At 46.1% G+C, this 20313-nt stretch overlaps 1 protein-coding gene across 1 annotated transcript in view; it reads left to right on the top strand.

Moving 5' to 3' along the window:
- UNC93A (unc-93 homolog A) overlaps window positions 1-20313 on the top strand; it is a 226717-nt gene that overhangs the window by 179906 nt on the left and 26498 nt on the right. Inside the window, exon 7 of the mRNA XM_029596970.1 lies at window positions 14865-14996. Within this exon, the coding sequence (XP_029452830.1) occupies window positions 14865-14996 (132 nt within the window). The remainder of the gene's footprint in view (window positions 1-14864; window positions 14997-20313) is intronic.

The raw sequence follows: 20313 nt of genomic DNA, 5'->3' as shown, positions 1-20313 counted from the left end.
GTGCGGGCTGTGCTCAGGGATGGCAGTGAGCAGAGAATATACGGGTCCAAACCAAAGGTCAGGGTAGGCAGCAGACAGAGTGGTCTGAGTCCATAGCAGAGGTCAGTACCAGGTAACAGGCCAAGTCAGATGGAACAAGTAAGGGAAAGTTATTGAAGGACCAGGCAGGATGAGAAAGGCAAGGCATGGCTATGGGGTCTAGGAGAAGACAGGCTTACAGTACAATTCAAGACAAGACAGACAACAAGGCAGGCAAGGAACAGCAAGACAAGGCATGGGAAAGGAAAAAGGCCCTTCAGGTAAAGCATGGCAGGGGACCTGTTGCTGAGGTGCTGCCTGGAAGTATGGCCAGGGTTTAAATCCCCCACTTGCACTGACATCATCTTGTTGGCTCTGCTCCGGTTTCCTGCCATGGGTACCTTATCTTCTGGCACATGTTGTATGCATGTGCCTAAGGGAGACTGAGAAGGAGGCAAGATGGTGGTGCCCATGCCACGATGTAGGCAGCCTGGCATTGGAGCGGTCTGGTGAAGCATTGTGGAGACTGTGGCCGGTCATGTGGCCATTCTGCGACCAGCCAAATGTTACAACAGTGTGAAGGAAGGTTGTGCAGAAAGGATCCTTCTCTTTTCTTTTTCCCTTGTGCCCCTGGGTGCAAGTCAAAGGATCTGTCCTGCCCAAGAGTTATATTTATTATTACATTAATAACTTGTCTATATATGGCATATAATTGCAGTAAAAAATGAAAGAGAAACATGTGGGTGTACGAAAAAATTTTGCAGGTTGAAAAGGGGTCCATGCTCCCAAAAAGGTTGTGAATCCCTGTCCTACAGATTAAGAGGTCAATTAATAGAGGATTAATTTACAAAATATATCAGGTTCTTGTGTGTGAAGAAACTGATCAAATAGTGATTTATAAGGATCTTTGGATAAATGATTTGGGAAGGGAGGTCAATGAGTAGGAATAGGAACACATAGTATGGAGAATCAGCCGGGGGAACTCTGGATATATGCTTGCTAAGGAGAATAGCTACCATTTTTTTTTACTGTTGGTACTTAACTCCAGTTTCATTGAATGAACATGAGTAGCTCAGATAAATGCTGGAGAAATGGGAACCTTTTTTCAACTATGGTGGATTTGCCCCATGATCTCGGTATTCTGGAAGGAAATTCTATCATTTGATCCAGGAATAATTCTATTACATCTTCCATTATCTGGTATTACTTTTTCTTGTCGGGGGGGGGGGGGGAGGGGGGCATCCCTTTAGTGACACATTGGATGGTTGCAGTGAGAGGCACAATAGCTAGATTTTAGAAGTTACCAGTTAAACCTTCTCTTGAAGAGTGGATTCAGACATGTTGGTCTGTTTTTTCTATGGAATTAATAACATGTTTTGTGTGTGACAAATACTACAATGTGCCTAGAATTTGGGATCCATTTCTGAAATTTTCTGGAAAAGAAGTGGGCTTTGTAATGTAGTTTTTACTTTTGTTTCCTTTTTCTGGGCGAAGAGGGATTTGTGAGTTTAATTTTCCTCATGTGAAAGCAAAATATATTTTGTATATTCTGCCTTTCCTTGGTTTATGATCTATTTTCTATTTTGGGTAGTATGTTTTTGGTCCTGTTCCACCCTTTCTTGTATTGGTATTTTATTATTACAATAAATCCTATTTGAAACTGAAAAAAAGAGGTCAATATTCAAAGCCATTTAGATGGATTTATTTATATTTTTTCTTTACAAAATTGTTATGCTGCGCTATTCCATGTTCTAGGCAGCTAACACGTAAACATTCATATTAAAATCACATTAAATACAAAAAGTTATCCATCTTAATCCAAGTTATCTATCTTACTCCAAGTTAGCCATCTAAGGGCCTCATTTTCTAAAGTATCGCAGGCCTGCGATACTTTAGGAAATGAGGGGCGGGCGGACGAAACGGGGGGCGGGCCTGCACTAGCCGGCAGCGATCGCACTGTCGCGGTGCGATCACTGCCGGTTTCACACCCAATAGCGCCACCATAGGAGGTGTAGCTATTGGGAGCGAAATAGGACGCGAAAAGGTCCTTACCTTTCCGTCGTCCACGGCGGCTTCACGGAGTCGGCACCAGTGACACCCCAATTCCTCCTCTTCCGGAGCCGACCCCGCCCCCATTTTGGTATCGCACGTGAAAAGGGACATTTCGTGTGCGAAACGTCCCTTACCGCATGCGATTCGTGTAGAAAATAAGGCCCTAATTCCAAGTTAGCCATTTAAGGGTTCTATATTCAGATGCCGGATATCCGTATAAGTAGGACTTATCTGGCTATCTAGTGGCTGCTGAATATCCGGTTATTTTCGGCAGACGCTAGATAGCCAGATAAGTCACACAGATACTTTCACACACACACACACACCCCTATATACAACAAATGCTCTTTCTCACTCATACAACATATACACTCTCACCTACACAATCTCTCTTTACCTCATTCCTACATGCTTGTCATCAGGCTTTCTCTCCTTTTTTTTTTTCTATAGGTGGGATAAGCTTACCAGGCAGCTAGACCTATCATTTTCTACTACTGCCAGCAGTCATTGAGCACCTCTCTTTTTCACTGCTGGCAGCCCATGGGGCTGTCTCTTATGTGTTCTCCTACCCATACACACAAGCTCTTACATGCTCTCTTACACACACACACTCACACACTCAAGCTCGCATATGCTCTCCCACAGATGTTCCCTCTTTCACACACACACACCTCTGGCCTCTCCAGCTCTTCTTTGATTAAGATTCTCCGGCAGCCTTGTGCCCTCCTTTTCACTTTGGCTATGTGGTGGGTTAGAAACCATTGGGTGTCCCGCAGCCTGTAGATATTTTACAGATTCTAAAAGCAGTTTTGTCCAAAGATGAATCAACTAACTTCTTGAATAAGCATGTGCATGAATGGAGGGAAGCAAAAGGCAAAAAAAAAAAAAAAAGTCTGATGGAGAGGTTGGATAGGGATAAAAACAGTAATTATAGTTTATCCAGCTATATGTAGGATATTCTAAGGTAGCATCACATGACACACTTCCGAGTCCTTTGCCAAGCTACTCTGTTGTACTTTCTCTGTTTTTTAGATCCGTGCAATCTCTGGAACTTTGAATCATATAACAGTGAACAAATGGAGAGAACTTTAGAAATAATTTTAGCCAGGGGGACCTCTGTGATCTTACAATATCAAGACAAATACTGATATTACTGTTTATATTTGGATGGTAAATTATAGAGATGTGACTTGGAACCGGAACCGGAATCGGTTCCGATTCCGGTTCCGATTCACATCGTTAATTTTTTTTTCTGCGGCCCGATCGCGGTTTTGTTTATCGGCTGCGCCCGAGCCAATAAACAAAAAAACCCACCCTACCCTTTAAAACTGTTCCCTTAGCTTTCCCCACCCTCCCAAACCCCCTCCCCCAAAACTTTTTACAAGTACCTGGTGGTCCAGTGGAAGTCCCGGGAGCGATCGCCCGCTCTCGGGGCTGTCAGCTGCCACTAATAAAAATGGTGCCGATGGCCCTTTGCCCTTACCATGTGACAGGGTATCCGTGCCATTGGCCAGGCCCTGTCACATGGTAGGAGTAATGGACGGCCGGCGCCATCTTTAAAAATGTCGTGGGCCATCTTGTGCTCCTACCATGTGACAGGGGCTGACAAATGGCACCGGTAGCCCCTGTGACATAGTGAGGGCAAAGGCTATGTTGTCTCACCCTAGCTTGATAGCACCCTGTTATAGATTCCATCAAGCTAGGGCAAGAGAACATTGTAGAAATATCATCTTTGTGAGACTTTCCTCACTCCAAATGACATTAGATCTTCACTGAAGTGTACTGTGCTGTTCGTACATCTTAATCTGCATGTAAAACTGCCCCTAAACTACCAACAACACCTCACCATAATACATTTTGATAAATGACCCTATCAGAAGTTAACTGGTTAAATGGATATATGGGCACATATCTGGCTAAATTCTAGCCAATAAGTTAGTCGGTTAGAATTTAGCCAGCTAAGTTAGGGGTGTTCCAATGGCATAACTAGGAGGAGTTGATTTACCCAGCTAAGTTAGTCAGTTAACTCCAATATTCAGAGTTAGCCGGATAACTTAGCCGGCTAAGGCTAATCGTGCTACATAGCTGTTCTAAAGTTAGGAGGCTATAGTTAGCTGGCTAACTTTAAGACAGCTGGGTATATTCAATAGTGCGGTTTCAGTATTAAATAAATATACCTCCAAAGTTAGCCAGATAAGTTTATCTAGCTAACTGTGCTAGCTAGAGTATAGCTGATTATGGATCTTCTTGTTTATACTAGCTTGCTACATTTGCATAGTGCCTGATCATTCCTTTGAGAAGATCTCATCAGTAGTGAGCAAGTCTGCATCATCTGACTTTATCTCCTCCAACTTATGCAGCTGTCTAGCCTTGTTTCAAATTTTACTCAATAGGCACAATCTCACAAAACAATTCAGGCTATTGTAAGACTTTCATGGTTTTCCATATACTGGACATTTTTCTCTCTCGCTGTTATGGTTTTGAGGTTTTGAGTGGATTCTTGAGTACTGTGGTGATGGCTACTCCCACGGGGAGGAGCCCTGTGAGGAACCACAGTACTAGGCTAGACTCGAGACATGCAAACACAGAGATTTGTCTTTTATTATACAGCTGGATGATACCACCAGAGGTGGCAATAGTGAGGTGATCCAGTAGTAGCAGTCCAGGGACCCTCAGCAGAGGAGACCCGTCTCCCAATGGTAGATGTTAGCAGCACACGATAGTATAGGCAGTTCCGGTTGCAGGTTCCCAGTGCAGGCTGTAGATGAGACAGACTGATAAAGGTTAGATTACTCACTAAGTTGGTAGCTGTATAGATGTAGATCCCAGCAGGCAGAAGTAGTTGGATTGCAGGCACCAAGGCAGGGAGCGCAGGCCCTCAAGGAGCGAGTACCTGGTATCCCAGATAGGCACCTGTAAGAAAGCAAAGGGCCCCCGAGGAGCGGGTACCCAGGTTAGATGAAATGCCCCGAAGGGCAGGGAGAGCTTCCAGCAGCAGCATGGAAGCGGCAGAGTAGCTTAGACCGGTGGCATATCGAATGCTGGGCTGCATAGAGAGAGGAATATCGAGTAAGAAAAGGGAAGTGATTATTCCCTTGTACAGGTCCTTGGTGAGGCCTCACCTGGAGTACTGTGTTCAGTTCTGGAGACCGTATCTACAAAAAGACAAAGACAAGATGGAAGCGGTACAGAGAAGGGCGACCAGGAAGGTGGAGGATCTTCATCGGATGACGTACGAGGAGAGATTGAAGAATCTAAATATGTACACCCTGGAGGAAAGGAGGAGCAGAGGTGATATGATACAGACTTTCAGATACTTGAAAGGTTTTAATGATCCAAAGACAACGACAAACCTTTTCCGTAGGAAAAAAATCAGCAGAACCAGGGGTCACGATTTGAAGCTCCAGGGAGGAAGATTCAGAACCAACGTCAGGAAGTATTTCTTCACGGAGAGGGTGGTGGATGCCTGGAATGCCCTTCCAGAGGAAGTGGTGAAGACCAGAACTGTGAAGGACTTCAAAGGGGCGTTGGATAAACACTGTGGATCCATAAATTCAAGAGGCCGCCAATGAAGAGTGGGGGACTCGCCAGAATGATGGCTACTGCCTGGAGACAATACCCTTATTCTATAAACATATACATGGTTACTGTGACTCCAACATCACTCTAAGCTTCAACAGCAAGAGGAAATATGGAAAAAAGGATTTGCACTCACAAAGAGGGGAGTAGCTGGCTTGTTACGGCGGTTACTACCCCAAACCAAATAAGCCTGATACTTCACTTTCAATGCATATCCAGCATGGCTCTCTGCTTCAACGGCATGGGAGAAAGACTGATACATCACGCATTTCCAGCATAGCTCTCTGCTTCAACGGCAGGGGAGAAGAAAAAAGTGTTCGCACTCACAAAGCGGGGAGTAGCTGGCTTGTTACGGCAGTTACTACCCCAAACCAAATGTGCCTGATACTTACTTTCGATGCATATCCAGCATGGCTCTCTGCTTCAACGGCATGGGAGAAAGACTGATACATCACGCATTTCCAGCATAGCTCTCTGCTTCAACGGCAGGGGAAAAGAAAAACAACCAATAAGGGCTGTATAACATAGTCTGGGTAAAACAAATAAGCATGGGTGTAGCTTGCTTATTGCGGCGGTTACTACCCCTACTACCCCTAACTAATCAAGCTAGACATTTCACTTGGATGCAGCTCCATCACTGCTCTCTACATTAATGGTGGGGGTGGAAGGGAAATAGAACCAAGAGCTAAGAGAAACAGATAAGTATGAGAGAAAAAATGTGTGAGGCTTGCTGGGCAGACTGGATGGGCCGTTTGGTCTTCATCTGCCGTCATTTCTATGTTTCTATGTTTCTATGTTTCAAACCTTGCTAACTCGAATTGTTAGCAAACGAAGGGCAGGCTAAATACCCGGATGGCGTGACATCACTCGAGGGGGACGCCCCCGAGGTTCCCGCCATGACGTGGATAAAGACGTGGGTGGCGTGCACACGCGCACCCTAGGAGGCCCTCAGGAGAAACATGGTGGATAGCCTTGCCATAGCCGTTCCGGACACGCCAGAGAGAGCGGCAAGCAGACACGGCGGTAGCCATCTTCCCAAGGCTAGCGGGGAGAGCAGAGAGAAAGGTGAGGCACAGAGATCGAAGCCGTCTGAGAACGACAGATGCAACACTCGTGCTCTCTTTCACTTATATACATTGCCACAATACCTACATGCTGCATATTTGGTTGCAGTTGGATTATCCTGCTGTTGTTTATTGCAGTAGCCATCTATGCCTTGCTGATGCTTTTCTGTTGCATTAATGCTATCAGTCTTCTGGTTCTGCTCCATAGTTATTAACTTCAAGTTAGTAAGGTCTGCAGTGCAACATATTTCAAAGGATGTGTTCAAATTTAAGTCTCTCATTGTTACGGCGGCCGGCCACAGCACCCCACGGCCGACCAAACTCACCCATCATGCGGGTCCAGGCCTCCGCCATCGCTCCACTGTCCCGGGGCCTTCTCTTTGGTATAGCAAAGGGCCTTCCCCACCGCCGCCATGCAGCCAGCCACATTGTTTCTAGGGGTGCTGGCACTATTTAAGGCAGCCCCTGCCTCCCTAGCATTGCCTCAGCAACAGGTCTAGCTCCGTTTGGGCTACTAGTTGGTTCCTGCCTTCCAGCCTCCATGACTTCCAGCCTCCGTGTCTTCCTGTTCCTGGTCCCAGTGTCTCCGTTACTTCCTCCTCCTCCATCCCTTCAGCTTGCACCTTTGGTACCTGACCCAGTTCATCCTTGGATTCCGCTTTTGTCTGCTGCCTGCCCTGACTGACTGCCTGTTCTTCATTTCTGCTGATCGCTGCCTGCCTCGACCTCTGGCCTGTCCTTGGATTCCGCTTTTGTCTGTCTGCCCTGACCTGTTCTTGGATTCCACTCTCGCCGCCAGCCTTGACTCTCGGACCATCTGACCTGCCTTCGTCTCACACTGCCAGACCAGCTCGCAGGAGACCCGTTCCTAAGTTCTGCCGGCCCCGGCACCCAAGGGCTCAACCTGCAGGGAATGAGGGCTGGTAAAGGTGAAGGTCCAGTTGGGTTTCGACCATCTAATCTACATCCACCTACTGTCGTTGAGGGCCTATAGGGCGCCCCTACAGGCAGCACCACCCTTGCCTCGGCCAAGGGTCCATATCTCGACGCAACACTCATGCTTAGAAGATTGCAATGTGTGCACTCATTGACTATGCCAAGGACTAATTTATCCCAGATCAGTTTGCCAGTCAGTGGCCCATACTCCCATGTCGCTGCTTTCACTTTCAAGCATGCAAAATATTTGTCAATGGATTCACTCCTCTCTTGTTTGCAGAAGCCAAATATGTATCTTTCATATATTACATTTTTTGCAGGCCTGGAATAGGTTTCCAATACATTAATAAAGGCCTTGTATTCTTTTATTACTATGCAAGTCTCAAATTGTACTTATAAACATGGCGGCATTCAGTTTTCTTAATCTTCCCCTCATTTCATCCTGTGGCCAAAGAATAGTCTTCAAATTCTGCCCTGAAATGTTCACAGTTGCTACTTGAGTCACCACTTACCTTCATGCTTTCAGGAAGCAGAATGCTATTAGCAGCTGCCATGACACAGAAACGCTCATGTGCTTCAGTAATCCATAGGAGGGCACATACAGTCCTAAGACTTGCCTTCTTCTCACAGTTCCTAAGCCCACCACACCCCAGAAACTCTCTATTTCAGATGAAGAGAAGCAATGCAGGTTCAGAAACTTCTGACATCATGTTTCATATGTAGAAATAAGGACAATTACAAACTGTTAGTGAACGGGTGCCACGTTATTTATATTACCCAGCAAACAACTCAAAAGGCAAAAGTAAAAACAGAGACAGTAAGTTGAAAACAGGTGGCATCAACCTATAAGTTAACATCTGTAACAAGGAGATGGTATCTTTAAGACATGGGCGCGCGAGCAGACATACGCTGGAATTTGAAATCATGCGCGCAGTTGCAGATGTATAATTTAAAATACGCCTACCGCACGTAAGTATGCTTCTAATTTTAAGCTGTTACTAGAGCAAACGTATTTCATGTATCTTCCTTAAGACTTTGTTGGCTTTCACACACGCAGTATGCAGATTTTAAAACATGCTTGAACTAAGGACATTCCCAGTTTTACCAAGTATTCCACCAATTTGCCCAGTCTATCTTGATGTCATCCAGACCTCTCTGGTTTTTCAGCCCAAAGCCCTCACACCCTGTCATGTTAGGCCTAAAAAGTGATTTCTGCAGACTCATACCTCATCAGGAGCAACAGTAAATAAACACAGTTAACAAGCTGCCACACGCTGCAGCTTTTGGTTTTAAATTACAGATTTACGTATGTAATTGTTGGCCCCGCCTCAGAATGCCCATGCCTCACCAATGCCCTGCTCCTTTTTCACACCTTTTTTTAGCTCATGCACGCACATATATGCACATAAATAGCAGCTTTTAAAATCTGTGTCGCTCACACATGGTCCACTTACTCGTGTAAATAACTACAGTATCTGAATGTAATCCACTTTGAAGTGCCGAAAAGCAGAATATAAAAATCAGGCAAATAAATATATGGGCCTTGTAGCGCAAGCAAAGCTTATTTGGTACATAGTAGGCATGCTTCGTGGTCATCTTCAGTTTTGATATTTCTATTTCTTATCCTGTAAACCCAAACAATACGGTGTAGTTGACGGTCCCTGTCTGAGTGGGAGGGGCTAGCATTATGACTTCTGGAGAATGAAGACAGCTCTAAAGAACTGTAAGACTGAAAAGGACCAAGTATTTAGGTGATTAGGCAGTATACCATGAAACTAGCTGTTAGCAGATTTAAAACAAATTTCAGAAATTATTTTTAAGTCAGTACACAATCAAGCTGTGGAATCTGTTCCTGGAGGATATGGGCAAGTCAGTAGTACAACTGGGTTAAAAGAAAATAAAAAACATTTGACCAAGTTTAATCTAGAGGATAGGTCTTTTAATAACTATTAAGCTCAAGGAATACAACCTTTTACTGCCTGAATTGGGTGTAAAAAAACAGGAAATAGAATGTCCCCATTAAGATCCAAATGACCTGAATTGACAATTAACCAAGTCAAAATATTGGGTTCTAATGGTTTGACCCTCTATAACATATTCTTCTGCTCTTATCATGACTCGCCACCATCAGCACCTCTTCATGCAGTTTTTTCAAACCCCACCTGACCCTCTCCCTCCAAGCACAAAGGCAGCAGCCTCTCTCCTTCCTCCCACCACTGCACAGGCAACTGCTTTTTTCTCCTCATTCTGCACCAAGCTTCATCATCTTTCTTTTTCCCCACTTCCCCTTTCCACTCCAGAATAGAATACTAAGGTCCCCATCTTGCTATCTTATCTCAACATTTCTCGTCTTTCTATCACCCTACTTACCTCTGCAAGGCCATCTATCTTCCTCTCTCTCCCACAAAGCAGCTTTTCTCACTGTTAGCTGCTGATTCTCTAGCCTGTATAAGTGTTTGATCAGCCCCATGCCACAGAGTAAAGAGAGCTACATGGATTGGAGAAAGAATAGCAGCAACTGCTGCAGCAATCAATAGTGAGAGAGGCTGATGCTGGGAGCAAGGAAGAATGGGAAGGTGAAAGGCCAGTGTCAAATTTATTATTTATTTATTTATTTATGGCTTTTATATACCGACTTTCTTGATACAAATCAAATCAACTCGGTTTACATCGAACTAAGCAGTTAACTGAACCAAATAACAAGAGACAAAATTTGATGAAGCATAAAGTTACATTGTAACAAAGGGCACATAAACTGGGGATAAGAAATAAAGAGGGGAGAACGAAAATAGTATACTATATAGAGATGAGGATGTGGGAGGGAGGCAGAGGAGCCAACCTCATTTTGACGTATTTGTGTGATTTAGTGCTTGTTATTTAAGAGAGAGGTGAATGAGGAGACTGGTGTTGGAAATAGAGTGAGGAGAGAGGCTGCTTATATGAGGGAGATTGTTTCCCATGATTCTACAGGAAAAGGTAAACTATGATGTGGTTGCTACAGATGTGAGATCACTGAAAACTGGTAGGGATGTAAATCGTTTTTTGACGATTTAAAATATCGTCCGATATATTTTAAATCGTCAAAAATCGTTAGAGCCGCGATACAATAACAATTCCCCCGATTTATCGTCAAAAAATCGTAAATCGGGGGAAGGGGGAGGGGAAGGGGGAGGGCGGGAAACCGGCACACTAAAACAACCCTAAAACCCACCCCGACCCTTTAAAATAAATCCCCCACCCTCCCGAACCCCCCCAAAATGCCTTAAATTACCTGGGGTCCAGAGGAAGGGTCCCGGTGTGATCTTTTACTCTCGGACCTCCGGGTGCGTGGTAGAAATGGCGCCGGCGCTACCTTTGCCTTGTCATATGACAGGTCAAAGGTAGCGCATTTTGCGCATTTTGTGCAAAATGGCGCCGGCCGTAAGGGAACACGATTCGACTGCAGGAGGTCGTTCCGGACCCCCGCTGGACTTTTGGCAAGTCTTGTGGGGGTCAGGAGGCCCCCCCAAGCTGGCCAAAAGTCCCTGGGGGTCCAGCGGGGGTCCGGGAGCGATCTCCTACGCTCCTGACGTCGGGGGACAAAAAACAAAATGGCGCCGGCGCTACCTTTGACCTGTCATATGACAAGGCAAAGGTAGCGCGGCGCCATTTCTACAACGCACCCGGAGGTCCGAGAGTAAAAGATCACACCGGGACCCTTCCTCTGGACCCCAGGTAATTTAAGGCATTTTGGGGGGGTTCGGGAGGGTGGGGGATTTATTTTAAAGGGTCGGGGTGGGTTTTAGGGTTGTTTTAGTGTGCCGGTTTTCCCGCCCTCCCCCTTCCCCTCCCCCCCCACTGGACCCCAGGTAATTTAAGGCATTTTGGGGGGTTCGGGAGAGTGGGGGATTTATTTTAAAGGGTCGGGGTGGGTTTTAGGGATGTTTTAGTGTGCCGGTTTTCGATTTACACGATTTACACGATTTACACGATATTTAAAAAACCCAAACTGTGACGATCCGATTCCCTCCCCCTCCCAGCCGAAATCGATCGTTAAGACGATCGATCACACGATTCACATCTCTAAAAACTGGTGCCTTTTCTATGTATATTGTGACAGAGTCTATACCCCCACACAGTAAGATACAGGACAAAAAGACAGTGAGCTCAGTCAGCCAGACTCACAGAGGGTACACAAAAGATACTCCCAGGGGAATGGAAGGAAATAAGAAAGGGTAAAAATTATTTCAGAATGAAGGGACATGAGAGTGGAGTCCTGTGATGTGGAAGGATTGAGAATCCAAGCCAACGACCCTAGTTGCTGACCCCAAAAGAGGAAATCAGAACACGAGGCAGCTTGGAATTCACTCTGAGGTTGTCACCAGCCAAATCAAGATGGGAAGTGAAAGGATAGAGAGAACACAAGAGGGAAAGCCTGGTAGCAGTTAACCTCTGAGGGGCCAATGCAATATTGTGTGCTCAGGCTAGCGCACAGGTTAACCAGCGATTGGATGTATGTTTTGGACGTGCTAGGCTAACATCTGATGCAAAAAGGGGAATTAGCACATCCAAAAGGCGTGTCCAAACTTGCTTGTAGCTAATAGCGCTCATCACATGTAAATGCCATGTAGATGAGGCAATTAGCTACTACCCGTGATGCAAAAAATCCCTGCTCGCCCAACTTGCCCTTGTTAACACCGCAAATTTAATGCCAGTCAAGGAGCAGGCATTAAGCCTTAAAGCATAAATTGGGCTGAATGAAAATACAAAAAAATAGTGGTTTTTGAGGTTCCTCCTACTTAGAATTGGTGTGATATTAATTAGGAGGAACCGCAGAAAGCAGCATCATGCTAAATTTAAAATGCTTACCTAAAAAAAAATTTCTGTGTTCACAATATACATAAACAATATCGGCCAAATTTTCAAACCCCCCCCCCCGCACGTAAAATCCGGGGGTTACGTGCATGGTTGGGTCTTGTGCGCATCGCGTGCATTTTAGAAGGGGCCCGGCCGCTCGCGTAACCCCTGTTACGTGCACAAGAGCTGGACCTCACAAAAGGCCACGCAACTTACACCAGCTCAGGAGCCGGCGTAAGTTCTGAAATAAAGAAAAAAGAAAAGATAGGCTGTGTTAAGGGGTCAGGGAGGAGAGGGGAAAAGGGAGGGAGGGTAGGTAGGGGGTGTAAGAAAGTTCCCTCCCAGACTGCTCCTTAATTGGAGCGGACTGGGAGGAAATTGGGGGAGGCCCGATCTTGTCGCTGCTTGTAAATTGGAGAAATCTATCCCCCTGCGCACGCCGGCCCAGATTTTATAACATGCCTGTGACAACGTGCGCATGTTATAAACTCACATGTCCATGTGCCACACCAGGTAGCATGCACACATGGAGATGTTTTTAAATTCTACCCCTTTACATGCTCCAGGCATGTATATTGTGCATGTATATTGTGCCAAGATAAAAAGGATGCTTGTAAATTGAGCATCGATTTTGGTAACCCACACACAGCCGCATATCCTGGGTGCCCGATTCGAAGGATCCACTAAGGATGCACAATTTATCCCTAATGCATCCATTTTAGCACAGCGATCATTTACATATTGCATCAGGAACCCAAGATAGGTGAATGCGTGCGCATTAAAAAATAGGCACCCAGTTTGGACACCCGTTTTTATGTGCACTTTAATGCTTTGGCCTGTGAGAGAGACTTTAGAAAAGGCTAGCCAATAGCCATCCTGAGCAAGCCCAGAGTATGGCAGAGATAAAGAATCATGGATGTCTGTGTGTATATTGGGAGAGGTATGTATATGGGGGGTTTGATGGTGGGTGTGGTGAAAGTGTGTAGAACTTTTATGTATAAAGAGTATGTGGGGATTATGTTTTCATGTAGGGATATGCTTGATGGAAATGCTCAGATGTATCTGGGGGCATGTGTGTGTGAGAGTTTTGTGTGAGGAAGTGTTGAGTGTTTTCCCTATTGAGCTTAAGTGGAACATGGCCACAACTTGGTACCTTTGTAATAGAAAATTACCACTATGGGTGCGTAATATGTTCGGGGCAGAGGTATGTCTGTGGTGAGGCATGTGTGTGAGGGGAGGGATGACTTAAAATGTGCCATCATGTACCAGCTGTTTCAGTTTTTAGCACATTTTATGAAATCTAAAAAACCTTGTTTTCATTTTTGTCTATTTATTTGTGACACTGATGTCAGAAATGATGTCACAGTCAGATAAACAACAGGCAGCCAGGCAGGCAAAAAACAAAACATAAGTGCTGGTGTTTCACTGTCAGACTGAACAGTAGGAATGGCAGAGAGCTCAAAATCACGAGCCGAAAATGACCTGGCATAAAAAAAGAGCATGGATAGTGGGAAACCGAGTCCCTGCAAACCAAAAATGAAGAAAGCACTGGCAAAACTGATAGGCAGATTAGGCTCCACTAGCAAAAGATAAGGAGCAGTTGATGGTGGCTGATATGGGAGAAAGAGCAGAGGAGAAGGGAGGGGTAAGGGTGAAGTGGGAGGATTAGAAGGGAGGGCAAGGGTTGGGAAAGATAAAATGAGAAGGAAGAGAGAACATGGAGTGGAGAGTGCAAGTAAGAGTGTGCCACCACAGACCTGACCCCATCCCACACACCCCCTGCCATCCTATTTATTTATTTTATTTCTTTAAAACTTTTAATATACTGACATTCGTAAATCACATCAGGTCGGTTTACAAAAAACTTAGAAAGGCAGAAAATACAATGAACACGGCGGGGAAGAGGGGAGCAGACGAGAAAAAGGAGGAGAGGGGGGCAGGGGCGAGAGCAGCTGGAAAGGATAGGGCAGCAGAGCGAGATGAGAAAGGAACCATATTGAACCCCACCCCATCCTACTCAACCACACACACACACATACACATACACACCATCTCTACCCCCACCCAGCCCCATTCTTCCACCCCCAAAGAGCAAATGCAAGACCCCCACATATCTGGAGTTTTTATAACACACATTTGCAGATCACTGAGTCATAAAACATGCTTTTTGAAGTTGGCATGCAATTCTAAACTCTTTTTTTCATGTCACTGCTTTGGGCTTTGCACATAGGTGAACTACCAAAAATTGCCCTGTAAATGATCTCAAATTTCAGGTAAGAGTGTTCTCCTTTAATGGATTAGGATTACTTTTAAGGTCATTTTATGTAAGAACGTCTTCCCACAATTTATCCATTTATGTTTGTATTTTTTCTCTTACAGCCACTGGTACAAATGCTGCTTGTATAATAGCATTGTTATTGTGGAAACCTCACCCTGATCAGTTTGCTGTCTTCTTTGTATTTTCTGCACTCTGGGGTATGGCTGATGCTATCTGGCAGACACAAACAAATGGTAAGTTTTTTTTATATTACTTTCTATATGTAAGTGAAAAACCTAAAATAAATAAATACAGTCCTCCCTAGATGGTTTAGTTCAATAAATTTGATTATATTGGAAACAGAATTACAATTGACCTGGAATGTACAATTGATTAGAAAATATTTAAACCAATTTAGCAGAGCTCCATAAATTCCAGTATCAGCCAGACTTTGGAGTAATAGCCAGTGATTCAAGGAATCAAATGTGGCATTAATATCAATTGACACAATAAGATGGTAACTTTCAAACTGGCACACGGGCAAACATTTGCATGTGTGCATCGGCCTGCACCCAGGAACATGGCCATTTTATAACATACGTGTGCATATGTGTCCATGTTCTCCAATAATCTGACCGTGCATACATGTGAGCCAAATGTTAAGTGAGCACGCGCATGTGCAGGCATATTCCGCTTCTATTGCATAAATTGCTGAATTTTAAAAGTGGCACACACTGATGCCATTGCCAGTTAAACCAGTTTGATGCCAGTTCCCACAGATAAAGGGTAGGTCCTTCAGACCCCTAGTTTAATAGCCTTTACTCCCCTCCCCCCCGTTAGTCCCAACCCTTAAAACCCTGCAGATCTATTTTCTTTATTTTATCACTTATACCTTCTTCATAGCAGAAGTAAACTAATGTGGAGGGGATGTGGTCCCATTCCCAGGTGTGCAAGTATTTATCTGCACATCTTTGGTTCACGCTGCAAAATGCCCATTCCCTGCCCCTTTTTGAAAACTTTGGAGATATGCGTGCTGCTCGAGATACGCGCATAACTAGTTGGCTTTTAAAACCTGCTTGGCATACATGAGCCCAATTTATTCATGCTTCCCCTAATTAATGCATATACTGGGCTTTTAAAATTCACCTTTAATTGCATCCTTATCCCCTTCAGTCATAACTTTAGTTAAATTAAGCATCTCCATCAATAAGGTTTCCATACTATACTCCTTCCTGGAGCCCGTATATCTTTGGTGAAATCCGGGGTCGGCGCGCGCAAGGGGGTGCACATTTGTGCAACCTGCGCGCGCCGAGCCCAGCGCGCGCTGCCTGTTCCCTCCGAGGCCGCTCCGATTTCGGAGCGGCCTCGGAGGGAACTTTCCTTCTCCCTCCTCCCACCTTCCCCTCCCTTTCCCTCCTAACCCACCCCCCTGGCCCTATTAAACCCCCCCCCCCTTACCTTTGTTGGCAGATTTACGCCTGCTAAAAGTAGATGTAAATCTGCGCGCGCCAGCGGGCTGCTGGCGTGCATTCACTCAACCCGGGGGGGCTGGTCCGGAGGCCTCGACCACGCCCCCGGGCCGGCGCCACACCCCCAGGCCCGCCCCCGAAACGCCACGTCATGTCCCCAAAACGCTGCGTCGCTCCGGTCACGCCCCCGACACGCCCCTTTTAGAAAGCCCCGGGACTTACGCGCATCCAGGGGCTCTGCGCGCGCCGGCTGCCTATGCAAAATAGGCGCGCCGACGCGCGAGGGCCCTACACGCGTAAATCCAGCTGGATTTACACGCGCAGGGCATTTAAAATCCGCCCCTTACTGTATAAGGGGTAATAGACATGCGTCAAAAACATGCGATCAATTGCATGCTGAATGGTGCACTCAGTTGAGCGCACCATACTGTATCGGCCTGTTCAAATCTTAGAGATTTTAGGGCAAATTTTAAAAACCCTACACGCGGCAAATCCGGGAGATCACTTGACTGAGTTGCGCATGGACCGCGCGGATTTTAAGAGACATGTAGCCACGCTCATATCTCCCTGTATGCGCATTGGAAAGGATTTTTCAAAAAGGGACAGGCCAGGGGCGGAGTCTGGGCAAGGCATGGGTGGGCTAGGACAGTGCCATTAAGTCCGAGTTGCGCACAAGTATGCCAGGATCTAACTGGCTGCTGCTATGGTTTACTGATAAGTAGTAAAATAAAAAAATTGGGGGTAGTCAGCGGGGTTTTAGGGGACAGGGCTAATAGGGTAAAAGAGAGGCAGGTTAGTTAGGGGGTTTAGGAAGTCAGCTACTGTATGGGACCAACTGGGAGGAAACAGGGAAATAGGCCCTAATGCATCTCTGCATGCATCAACTAAAATCCCCCCACTTAAGCGCACAACACAGCATTCATGTGCTCTGGTTCTTTAGCCTGTAGTCCCCCCAGTTACTACAGATTCTTCAAACACCTCACCACTATTTTAGACTTATACCTCTTCCATAGTAGAAGTAAAGTTATGTGGCATTAGACCTGGGTGCATGCTCAGAGGAGTAGGTACTTGTTGCGAATGTTGGCTGAACAAGACCACAGCCAGGCTCCCCCACCTATTGGCTCAGCCAACCCCGCCTCCTTGTACCTGGGAACCTCGCTTCAGCAGGCGGTCGCGGCTGGTGAGCCGCGCCGTGGCCCTCCTCCGGACCGCCACACTGATGCCGCATGCAGGACGGCTCGCCAATGGCTCCTGCTCTGGCCTTCCTCCTGACCCCCGGTTTCCCAGGCACACGCACGTGCCACCTGACCCCTTTTCAGGGGTCACTCCGGGAGGGGCCTGGACTCCGCCTCCCAAGCCTGCAAGTATATAAGGCAGGGCCTGCTTCTCAGGCCTTGCCTTGGCTACTCCTGGCTCCAGTTCCTGTTTGGATCCTTCGTCTGCTGTTTCCTGTTTCCTGTCTTCAGTTTCTCCGTGCCAAGACCCTTGCCTGCTTGACTACGAGATACACTGCCTGCCAAGACCCTTGCCTCCCTGACTATGAGATACACTGCCTGCCAAGACCCTTGCCTGCCTGACTATGTGATATGTTGCCTGCCTGACTATGAGATACGCCGCCTGCCAAGACCCTTGCCTGCCATCAACCTTGCCTGCCTGATTACGAGATTCACCATCTGCCTACATCCTTACCTGCGAACTCTAGTGTCATCAGCAGTCTGAGACCCCACATAAGCCCAGCTGGCCCCAGTCCTCAAGGGCTCAACCTGCGGGAAACGAGGGCTGTTAGTGTTGAAGGTCCTACGGGGTCTCAGGTCTTATTTATTATTTATTTATTTATTTATTTATTTAACATTTTTCTATACCGACATTCGCACGAGACATCACATCGGTTTCCAGACAACAGGGAAATTCAGCCAACCGGGCTTTACATTGTAACTGATATTATAACTGGGGGGGGAGGAGGGAAGGGGCAGGGCATTAACTTGGAGCTATAGGAATATGCTGGGAACAAAGGAGGGAATAATGGGGGGTTTATTTACAAAAGCAGGAGTTATGTACATTCTATAAACACTCTATTATGTACATTCAAAATACAAGGTGAGGGAGAGGGGAGGGGGCTAAGTTAGGGAGGGATGGGAGATTGGGGGGGTGAGGGAAGGGTGGGGGGTGGAGGGGGAGGACAGATTAGAGAGGGGGAGAGGGAGGGGGGGAATGGGACTGGGAAGGCAGATTAAGAGTAGGCGTGCGTGAAAAGCCATGTTTTAAGTTTCTGTCTAAATTTCTTTGGACAGATCTCAAGGCGTAGACTGGTGGGCATTGAGTTCCATAGCTTGGGCCCAGCTAAGGAGATGGAGCGTTGTTTGGTGGAAGCGAGGTGGGATAGTTTGGGTGTAGGAGTGGGAATTGTTGCAAGGTATGGTGATCTGGTTGGTCTTGATGTCGTACGAAGGTGTAGGGTGTCAGAGAACCAATGCATGTTTGGGTTGTGGATGGCTTTGTGTATGAGGGTTAGAGTCTCAAATATGATTCTTGAGGATATGGGGAGCCAGTGTAGTTGTTTAAGAATGGGCGTAATGTGGTCGTTTCTGCGTGTGCCTGTTAGTATGCGTGCAGCTGCATTTAGGAGGAGCTGCAAGGGGGTTGTGGCATTTTTGGGAAGGCCTAGTAGGATGGCGTTTGCGTAGTCTATTTTGGATAGGATGAGTGCCTGAAGCACAGTTCTGAATTCGCTGGGATGCAGAAGTGGTTTTAGTTTTTTGAGTGTGTGTAGTTTGAAATAGCATTCCTTAAGGGTGGTGTTGATGAATTTTTGCAGGCTGAATTGGGTGTCAAGAATTACACCAAGGTCTCTTACATGTTGAGCGAAGTCTGGGAGGGGGTGCAGAGCGCTGACATTGTTGGGTGAGGGATTGAGTTGTTGGGGGGCGATGATCATAAGTTCAGTTTTATTGGTGTTTAGCGCTAGGTTGAGTTGTGTGAGAAGGCTGTTGATGGCGGAGATGGCGTTTTCCCATTTTAGGAGGGCATTGGGTAGTGAGTCTGTGATGGGAATGAGGACTTGTACATCGTCGGCGTAGACGAAATGTAGGAGACCAAATTTCAGAAGGAGGTGGCAGAGGGGTAGGAGGTATATGTTAAATAGGGTTGAAGATAAGGAAGAGCCTTGGGGTACTCCGCACGTGATGTTGATGGGTTTGGACTCATGCTTTCCGATTTTGACTTTGAAATGTCTGTCATTAATGAAGGATTTGAACCATAGGAGGGGGATTCCTGATATTCCAATTTCAGACAGCCTGTCGATTAGTAAGGAGTGATTGATGGTGTCGAAGGCTGCTGATATGTCTAGTAGGGCTAGGATGTATGTGTGACCCGTGTCTAGACCTCTGATGATGTAGTCCGAGAGTGACGTCAGGAGGGTTTCGGTACTAAAGTGTTTGCGAAAGCCGTGCTGTGAAGGTAGGAGGATTTGATGCTGGTCTAAATAATTGGATAATTGTGTGTTAACAGTTTTTTCAAGGACTTTCACAAGAAATGGGAGGTTGGAAATGGGGCGAAAGTTAGATGGGTCAGTAGGATCTAGTTTGGGCTTTTTTAAAATGGGTTTTACGATGGCTAGTTTAAGTTGGTTGGGAACGTTGCCGGAGGCCAGGGACGTGTTGATGAGGTTAGCTAGGGGTTGTGCGATGCTATCTGGTATGGATAAAAGTGCTTTGGTGGGTATTGAGTCTGAGGGGTGGGAGGAAGGTTTCATCTTACTTAGTATAGATCTGATTTCAGATGTGGATGTGGACTCGAAGGCATCCATTTGGTGATTAGGGGCTTTCAGAGAGGTTTTGATGGGTGAGGGAGGGGTGGTAAAGCGTGAAGCGATGTTAGCTATTTTGTTGTGGAAGTATTTTGCGAGCTCGTTGCATTTGTTGTCGTTTTCTTCGTCTGGAGTGGGGTTAGGTGACTTTTTGTTAGGCTTGCGACGAAGGAGAATAGGGCTTTAGGATTGAATTGATAGTTGTGTATTCTGGTAGCGTAGAAGTCTCGTTTGGTTTTGAGCATTTCTGTTCTGTATGTGTGTAGCAAGGATTTATATTTGTTGAGATTGGATGTG

This window comes from Rhinatrema bivittatum, chromosome 3, assembly GCF_901001135.1.
Source record: "Rhinatrema bivittatum chromosome 3, aRhiBiv1.1, whole genome shotgun sequence".
Taxonomy (NCBI): domain Eukaryota; kingdom Metazoa; phylum Chordata; class Amphibia; order Gymnophiona; family Rhinatrematidae; genus Rhinatrema; species Rhinatrema bivittatum.
The sequence above is the reverse complement of the archived record's forward strand: the minus strand, read 5'-3'. Positions and strand labels throughout refer to the sequence as shown.